Raw genomic sequence first — 9,502 nt, 5'->3', positions numbered from 1 at the left:
CGGGCGGGCGGGACGAGGACGAAGCCCAGCGCCGGGGCCTACCGCTCCCTGCTGGAACAGCCTGAGCGGGGCCGAGCGCGCTCCCCGCCCCCGTCCTGGCTCGGGAGGAGCTGACGGCCCGGGGAGGCAGAGGGCACCTGCTGAGCGAGACGGGGGGCAGGGGCGCGTCCGTGGCGGCCACCTCTCTTGGCCCCTGAGTCGACTCTGTTCTCGGTCTGCTTTTTCTCTCCCTGTTCCTCAGCCTGCGTCTCGGCTCCATTCCTAGCGTGGCGGCTCGCGTGGCACGACCAACAGCGACGCCGCCACAATGCACCGGGCACAGTAACGTACCACAGCTTCGCCCTGGCGCCTGCAAACCGCGCGGGGCTCCCTGCTCTTCCTTCTACAGCCCGCGTGCCCCACTGCACGAACGCACTCTTCTCAACTGGGAAGTGCCAACCTCCCGTAGCCAGTGGGAGCTGAAGCACACCGCAGTGACATGCTCTGCCCAGGCTCGTGCAGGAAGTCTGTAGCGGAGTAGGGTTTACTTTGTCCATCCCGGAAATGTCACTGTTGTAACGGTGTGTCCTGTCACTACACCACTGCGTAGAGCAGAAAAGCGAAGAAGAATCGTGTAACACCCGAATGCTTGCTCCATGTGCCTTGTCCTCCTCCTCTTCGTTTGAGAGATTCCTAGATTTGTAGGCAAAGCGATGTTCTTGGTAACTGGAAGGAAGCATATTGCTTGCATATGTTATCCCCATGTATGTATGCCCATGTTTAGACATGTGGCTTATTTCTAGCGAGTGAGTGAACATGAGTGATAGCTGGACAAGTGTGTGTGTAGCCTAGTCTTTGTTCTCCGAGACCTCAGTTTCTGTTTCATCAGGTTGTAGATGTTTGCAGTCTGTTGGCTGATAGCAAATGAACAGGGCAGGTTGCATGGTACTGAGAGAAGGTGCACATATTTTTATGGAGGGAAAAGGAGACAGAAGCTTTGGCAGTGAACACTGTGTTGCACCACTTTGAAATGTTCTTAATTTTAATACTAAAAGGACACAGAAGGGGTAATTTGCATATCAGGCAAAATTGTTCCTATTCAGGCAGTGTTTCACTGTTAATTTTAGCACCTGCACTGTTAAGTCCAGTGAGTAGAATGATGGCAAAGATGAAGGTTGTTTTGGGCATGACATTTCCCCCATTTCAATAAGGGTGAAACTGGAAAGTCATTTTAGACTGGACTAGGAGTGCAATGCATAGCAGTTAAGTTGTTTTGCTCCAAAAGTGTGTTTTGAGGCTCAGTGGTCATTCATGTCTGCAGGCTGCCCCCTGTCAAGCTACCTGTAAATACCTAGCTACACCTGGCTTGGGAAGTCAAAGGAAAGACCAGACACAATGCTAACCATATCACTTCCTTGTGTGTCAGCTAAAGAAACTTCATTTAATGTTACTGGTATTACATACTCTCTGTAGGATCACAGTGCAAAGGTGGTTTAAAAAGATGTGAATAAAGTCTAGCCCTGTAGTCTTCTGAATGTTTTATTTGTCTAGGATGCTGCTTGTGCTTCAGTTGCATTTGTGGTGATCACAGAGCTTGCTCCCCAGAAAGCTTTGGGCATTTATGTGGATAGAAGTGACCACAAATCAAACGGCAGCAGCCTACCAGCAGATAGCACGCTGCAGGCACTTCTTATTGAAAACATTAAACAGTTCACCAGTACAGTTACAATGGGAAGATGTATTGGGACTGTATGTTGTATGTGGCATATTAGTACCTCTCTTGGGTTACACCTGGGGTTCAGCTCATGGCTAGTAATTAAATAGCTATTTAATATTGGGGTGTTCATTTGGATCAAGAGTACAAAGGGGCAGGTACATCAGGTCTGAGCCCATGTAGGCTTCCCCTTTAAAGGGATTCAAACAAGCTCTGTTGAAGTCGCAGCAATGTATGCAACTTCAGTTCCATAGCTCAGGTGCTTGTTCCAAGCTGACTTAGCTGTGGAAGCAGTTTGCTTCGACGGAGAAGGGGGATTTCAAGGCTTTTGAGTAATGCCCCTTTCCTTACCAACATATGTTGTGGCACCAATTGGCTCTGGCAAAAGCAGCCCTTAATCCTATGAGACAGAATAGTTGTGACAAGGCAAGTTACCTGTATATTTGGGGTACAAAAAAATAATCCATTAAAAGCCATGCTTGACCTATCTGCCACCTATCTTGAATGGCTGATTTGTACCCTTTGTACTCGTATGACAATTCAGATAGTGTTCTGAAACCTGTCCAAATTCTTCAGCAGACAAAAACATGCAACTATGAGCAGGTCCTGAGGCTGGCTGTAACAGTCACGGAGCAGTGTGTCTGATCACAGTGCCCTGTGTAAACTATTTCAGTAGCTGATTCCCAGTGTGTGCTGCCTGTATTGCAAAGTAGGTTCATTTTTTGTGCCAATAAATTAATTTCTTCTTTTTAAATCCTTTTATCTTGTCACTAGGCTGCTCTTTGGAATTTATTGCACTCGATTAGGGACCGTTTCTCAGAATCAAGGAGTTAGAAGTGAGATTTGAGATAAGTGAGGCCCATTCGGTGCTGCTTTCCACTCCTCCGAAGGGGAAATGGAGTTATCAGGAATGAAAAAGAAGAGTTTGCTAGGATTCAAAGAGAATAATAAAAAATCCAACACTAGGTAATGATTCTGTCCCAATTTTCTAGGCCTAAAACTATTGTATAGTGTACTAGGGCTCTCCCAATGAGGGTGAGGAATTGGAAACATCTCTCCTTCTCGCAGTGAAAATGTCCATATGCTACAGCTTTGTTTTTCTTCTTTAAAGATTCTTTGAGGGCATAAATTTTGTCCTCCATGTTTTAAAAAAAACAGCCCCAAACTTTCCTAGTGCTCTGGCCCTGCACTTACAGCTATCCTGAGTTGCTTTTAAAGTTTGGTGTTCTTGTTTCTTGTTTGTTTGTTTGTTTGTTTCTTTTTAACGAGTGAAATACACCTTTGTTTAAATGTTTCATCTTAAAGGGCTCCCTCTCCAACCAAGCGCAAAGATCGGACTGAGGACAAATCGAAGGACAGGTCCAAGGATAAGGCAGCCACCAAGGAATCAAGTGAAAAGGATCGTGGTCGAGATAAAACACGCAAAAGGCGCAGTGCTTCCAGTGGTAGCAGCAGTACCAGGTAACCACAGTTTCTCTGGTGCTTCCAAATGGTGGTGAGCTGTAAATTTGACTGGTGGTTCCAGCTTGTTCCCTGCCTATGGGGACTAACTGAGGTTGTGCATGGTGTTAGCCACAAATAACCTCTTGGTTAACTTAGAAATTAGTCTTCGGAGGTGAGCAATGTCTCTTCCTTAGTTGAAATAATGTTAGCTGTGTGGTTGAACTCTCATTGGATTAACCATCCATTTGGTTAACTACCAGGGAAGAGCAGTTGACTACTCTTGGCCCTGTATGCTCTGCTTTAACTTCTTCCAACCAGGTCCCGCTCCAGTTCCACTTCCAGTTCAGGGTCTAGTTCAAGCACTGGCTCCAGCAGTGGTTCCAGTTCTTCTTCTGCATCAAGCCGCTCTGGAAGCTCCAGCACCTCTCGCAGTTCCAGTTCTAGCAGCTCCTCTGGATCCCCTAGCCCATCCCGACGTCGACATGACAACCGGAGACGTTCCCGCTCCAAGTGAGTTTTGTTCCTCTGTTAAAAAAATGACTGGATGATTGAGGAGGTGCCATGAGAAATGTAAGCTTGTTATCTACTTGCCCCCTACCCCAGAGATATGATCTGATTTCTCTAATGATGGAGAATGAATGCCCTCTACACTTGCAGTTGAACCATACATTAAACAAGCAACTAGTGTAGGACTGTCTGTATAAGTACTCTGGAACTTGTGACCAGGACCAATAAAGAAGTGGGGGGAAAAAAGGCTGGTGAAAAAGTGTAAAGAAACATGTTTCTTAAAGGCAGAAGTGGAACTGCCCTTCTGTTTTCTCCTTCTATGTGGGGATGGTGGGAAAGTTGTATCACTTCCCTCTGAAGACAGCACTGGTCCCAGCCTTCCTACAGTGTCTGTAACAGACGGCTGTTAAGAACAATACTGTTTACTCATGAAAAACTTGGGGGTCAGAAATGGTTGGAAACAAACCTTAACACTGAAAGCAGGGTGTCTCTAGATAAGGCCTCGTATCTACCTTCTGCTATGACCCTTCCACCCAGTCCAGTGGAAATAGTACAGTATTCTTTATGAATCCACAGTCCCTCCAGCAGAAGGAGCTACATGTAACCATGTTAAGTGCGCACATGCATGTTTACAGGATTGCGGCATAAATACATCGGTGTGTTGCAGACTTACACTAATAATGAGTAAATGCATCATAGAAATTGGAAAGACAGAGCTTGTTTTAACAGACTAGAGGCATAGGTCAGACATCTTGTATTCAGGAAGGCTGGGGTAGGAAGAGATGTTTCCGAGTTGCATACTCAGGAAGATTGCACCTCTTCCCTCTTCTGCTCCTCTTCTGTTTTGGGTCAGAGATCACTTTAAGTTCTGGGGGCAGAGTGGAGTTTTGAATTCCTGATTCCCCATCTGGGCATCAACTAACTGCTTTACGTATCCCAGTATACAAGATGGATAAATTTATTGGCCTGGTATTTATGTGTAAATGGCTAACAGTGAAAGGGGTGGTGTTGACCATTTAAATTTGACCCTAGCTTAAAGTGGAAGTTGACTGGCATTTGGCATTGGAGTGAAATGAGAAGGAACTCAGTTCCATGGTCCCCAGGCTGTGTGGATTTTTTCACCTTTAGATGCGAGCACGTGTTACTTGCTGCATCTGCTCTACCTTCTGTAAAAGATTGCTAAGAAATCCTAAAGGCTAGAGAATTATTTCAGATTAAAGCATTTATTTTGGAACACAACTGCATTTTTTTTAAATCATTTGAATTGCTACATAATGCAGGGTGGTCTGTTTAGGAAGCAGATACTGCAATAAGAACTCAATTGCTGGACCTGTGTGTCTGCTTTACTTAGTGCTTCGTATGTTCCTTGCTGCTCTTCAGCCTCGGAGGGAGTAAAGCAATAGTTGCTTCCAGTCTCTTAGGTCTTATATATACTAGGGAAATTAAGAGAATTTTCCACCCTCGACTCAACTGGTAGCCATGTTGCAAGCCGGTGTATCTGCAGCTTATCCTGACAATGCTGTTTTTGGGTCTGTTATGGTGTAGTTATCCTCATGTACACTAAGGTTTCCTTTAATAATACTTTGCCTTTTCCTGAAATGTTCTTAGTATAAAGGGATTTTTATTCCCAGGCCATAGCTTCTCCCAATCCCTTTTTATATAATAACCACGGTAATCTGATGTTTAACAGCAAATAGCTCAAACAATTAGGGGTAATGATCATTAGTACAGTACACATGTACAGCTGTAGAGCCCTACACACAGTCATCATCATTGCTCTTGAGAGGCATTATTTCTGTTTAACAGATGGGACAGAAAACTAGGTACCATTTGAGAGCTAGAAATCCCAGGTGTCAAATGTTGGAGTAGTATCCCAATTAACTTATACGTGTTTTATAACCCTAGCTGTATAGCTGCTAATGATATGTAAAAGAGACTGTTGAAATGACTCTGGCAAACCAAAAAGATGCTTTCAAGTTTAATTTTGTTTTTCTGGGACTAGTGATTGCTTGGTGAGGTAGAATCATTTGGTCTATGTTGCTGACCTAGAACAGCAAAAGATTCCACTTAAAAATGAAGTGGGGGGGGGGGAATGTTGGTGGATATCTAGGAATGTATACTGTCTTGAATGTTTGGAAAGGTCTTCCCAAGTGATTGCATCTTCCCTGTAAAGAAATACTGAGGTAACCTCTCAAGGAAAAGGAATGACAAGCTTTTTCCTCACTCCCTCACTTAAAATTTATGAAGAGGGCCTGAAATACCATTTCCAAACATTTTCTGCCTTTTTCTTTTTTTAGCTAGCTTAGAAATGTGGGTCTTCTCCATCCTGGAGGAGACTGAGTGGACTGACAAACTAGTTAACTTGACATCATCACAAGAGTCAAGAAACTGAAAGAACTAAGCAATAAAATGACGTTTGATCGTATTTGAACTTTTCATTTGTTCGTGCTTGTGAAGCTGACACTGACCAATAACTTTGCAGAAAACAATCTGTTAAACATCGCACGCTTCTGCCCCTCAGCAATTCTGGTATGAAAATCTCAGGGAATGTGTGCTGTGACCCCCCCCCCCCAGTGAGTCCTTCAGCAAAACCTGGGGAAGAATAGATATGAGTTTGGGGAAATGTTGAAGTTTCAAATAGCAAAAATACCTATAAGGTTTATTCTTTCCTTAGATCTTTTTCATCATAAAGTAGTAAAAGGGACCCAAAGCCAGTTTTAAAAAAAAAAAAGCTCTGTGTAAATGCTTATGTGTACTTGGGGGTTGGCTGCTGTTGCAGGAGACCTGTAAATAACCAGAAACTTGGACAAATCTCTGATATTTAAATTAGGTCAAAGCCACCTAAGAGGGATGAAAAGGAGCGGAAGAGACGAAGTCCTTCACCCAGACCTACCAAAGTGCATGTTGGGAGACTCACCAGGAATGTGACTAAGGTATTGGCCTCTTCTTGAACTTTGAACTTTCACTTTTTTTGTGAAGGTGCTCTAGTTTTTAACAAAAAAATAATAATTCCAGCTGCGTTTTGTTACTAGACTGCAATCACTCTCTCGTTCTTATTTTATCTGTACCTGGGTTTAAGGTGCACTGGCAGATCTGTGAATAGGGAAATTTGCATGATATCTGGTTGTGCTGTACTTGGCCATAAGTATTGAATCTATGCTTTAAAAGACCTGTGTGCTGTTTTGGCATCCTCGATTTAGTGCCTCTGAACTATCAAGAGGCAAACCCTGGGTTTCCTGCTTCTCTAGCAGTGTGTAACATAAACGTAATTTGACTTTGTGGGGTGGGGGGTAAGTTACCTTCTTTTCATTAATAATAATCAGAGCACAATTGAAGATAGATATCATTAAGCTGAGCTGAAGAGAATGCAGCTCAACTCAGTCTGCCTTCTCGGATGATGGCTTTGGTGGGGCAATAGTCTCTGTCAAAAGCATGTATGACTTTTGCTGCATTGATAATTATTAATATAAAAGGTAGACAGTACATCTCTCTAATCAGGAGTGTTTGACCCCAGACTTCAGCTCTTTCTTCCATTTCATAGAAAGGCTTCTGGTTTCAGTACTTTCTGCAACTGATTTTATGTTGAAGAGTGGTGCAGAGCATAGTGCCAGTGGAGTTTGGGAAAAGTGAGGATGAAACTGAATAAAAAGTTGTGAAGAAATTAATGGAAATTTGTATCCAAATTCAGTGAAATGAGACTGGTCTGTGTTACCGACAATGCTGTTGATGATTTTGATTTGAAGCTGATTCTATGTTTGTGTGCACCTTTGCTTTACCATTCTGTGTTGGTAAGACCTGGTGAAGTGGGCATAGGCACTTTCCTGAACGGTTACTGTCTCCTTGCAGGATCACATCATGGAAATATTTTCCACTTATGGGAAGATTAAAATGATAGACATGCCACCTGACAGGCTGAATCCCCATCTCTCTAAGGGCTATGCCTACGTGGAGTTTGAAAATCCTGATGATGCTGAGAAAGCACTAAAACACATGGATGGAGGTAGGTACCAGACTGTGCAGGGATACTGGGGAGGGCCAGTAGAAAGCCATGGTGGGTGAGGGGTTGACCAAGGGTTAACAGTAGTATCTGCCTGGTGCCTTCCTCCCTGCCAAGCTCTTCAGTTTTACAGTCCTGCTTTTCTGTATTTATTCCAAATGGTTACTGTCATCTGTTGTGCGATGGCCAGACCCACACATATAGGGGAATCACTGAAACTATTGAGACACAGAGTGTTACCATGCAAGGTAATCAGTGTGACAGAAACAGTGCTCTCATCATGTGGTGTTTTTACTGATGTCCCCTGAGCTGTCTTGCCAAGATAGCAGGTGTTTTTAAAAAGTCACATCCTTATGTAGAAGAGCCTTTAAACTGACCATCTAAGTGCCTTGCTTGAGGTGACACTAAGTCAGTGGCAAAGTGAGAAGTAGATCTTGGGTCTCCTGATTTGTAGGCTGGAGGCTACACTACAAACATGTTGCAAAGAAGCAGCTGTGTGAGAACAGAAACCTGTGGCTGGGTGCAATCATGCTTTGTGTGCAGTATCAGTGCTGGAAGAACGTTTAGTTCATTCTTTGTCTTTGACTCTAAACAGGGCAGATCGATGGCCAGGAAATCACTGCCACTGCTGTATTGGCACCTCGGCCTAGACCACCCCCCAGACGCTTCAGCCCACCAAGGAGAATGCTGCCACCACCACCAATGTGGCGTCGGTCCCCACCTCGCATGAGAAGAAGGTAAGTCCTCTTTTGTGAAGTATTTCAGAGGTGTGTTGTCAGGACAGTGTTAATTTTCATTCTTGGTGCCACAGTGTTTTGTCTGCCCTGAGATTTCATCATTGGCAACTTTGCCCCAGGCTTGATTTCCTCTTTCCAAAAAGTAGTGAAACACTCTTGAATGGGGCATTTCAACTCCTTTGAGATCCGCTAGAACAGGGGTGGGTAATTATTTTGGGCGGAGGACCACTTACTGAGTTTTGGCAAGCCATCGAGGGCCATGTGATAGGTAGCCAGGGGCAGATAAATAGTAATTTTTAAATTTTTTAGGGGCCCTGCAGGCCAGATAGAATGGCCTGGCAGGCTGCATCTGGCCCCTAGGCTGCATTTTGCCACCCCTGTGCTAGAACCAGCTGTAACAACTAGGGGCTGTGATTGGTGATGGATCTTTGCTGGAAAGATTATGGAATTGGAGACCCTTTTTCTCTATGAACGATGACTTTGGTTAACTTGATTTAGTTTCCACAGTGTATCTGTCATTTATCAAACTACTTAGTCCTATGATTTTTAGGTCTTGTATTTTCTGTCCTTTGTTTGGTCTTCAGTTCCAGAATCTTGGTGCTTGGTTAGTTTTTTTTGACTTTTTATAACCATCTAGGCTCTGTGTGACGGAAACTGTATTACCACTATCTGTTACACTCTTCAGGTCATCAAGAATCCTGTGGCAACTTTTGTAGGAGTAGAAGGGTTGTTATGTTATCCTTGGCCAAAATACTCCATCTTGCTGTGTTGAGAACTCCTAAGTTGCCTCCTGGGACTCCAGAAGTCGCTGTGTTTCACTGGAGCTCTTAAAAATGTTTCGCAGTTTGATTTGAGAGAGGTGCTAAGTGAGTGTAAAATAATTTAAGCTGACTGTCCTTGTCTCTCAACCACAGTTTCCACCTCTTTATTTTGTCAGGTCTCGATCTCCAAGACGCAGATCTCCTGTTCGCAGACGATCAAGATCCAGATCTCCAGGTCGAAGACGCCATCGCAGCCGCTCTAGCTCAAACTCTTCACGATAAAGCAAAAAGACTGGACACCTTTTTATTTTTTAACTTAAATCTCCTCAAACTCAATATTGTACCTTTTTTTTTTTTATACTGG

General features: G+C 43.9%; 1 protein-coding gene across 2 annotated transcripts in view; it reads left to right on the top strand.

The window, feature by feature from the left end:
* Window positions 1-9,474, top strand: part of RNPS1 (RNA binding protein with serine rich domain 1) — a 9,877-nt gene extending 403 nt beyond the window's left edge. The window contains exons 1-8 of one of the 2 annotated variants that reach the window (XM_019507638.1): window positions 394-560; window positions 2,468-2,659; window positions 2,999-3,154; window positions 3,455-3,646; window positions 6,474-6,576; window positions 7,490-7,643; window positions 8,236-8,377; window positions 9,315-9,474. In XM_019507638.1, coding sequence (XP_019363183.1) covers window positions 2,589-2,659; window positions 2,999-3,154; window positions 3,455-3,646; window positions 6,474-6,576; window positions 7,490-7,643; window positions 8,236-8,377; window positions 9,315-9,420 — 924 coding nt within the window. In that variant the 5' untranslated portion in view covers window positions 394-560; window positions 2,468-2,588 and the 3' untranslated portion in view covers window positions 9,421-9,474. Of the gene's footprint in view, window positions 1-393; window positions 561-2,467; window positions 2,660-2,998; window positions 3,155-3,454; window positions 3,647-6,473; window positions 6,577-7,489; window positions 7,644-8,235; window positions 8,378-9,314 lie in introns of those variants that run through there. The other variant, XM_019507637.1, reaches the window with a different exon arrangement.
* The last annotated feature ends 28 nt before the right edge of the window (window positions 9,475-9,502 follow it).

This window comes from Gavialis gangeticus, unplaced genomic scaffold, assembly GCF_001723915.1.
Source record: "Gavialis gangeticus isolate Ggan-Ray unplaced genomic scaffold, GavGan_comp1, whole genome shotgun sequence".
Taxonomy (NCBI): domain Eukaryota; kingdom Metazoa; phylum Chordata; order Crocodylia; family Gavialidae; genus Gavialis; species Gavialis gangeticus.
The sequence above is the reverse complement of the archived record's forward strand: the minus strand, read 5'-3'. Positions and strand labels throughout refer to the sequence as shown.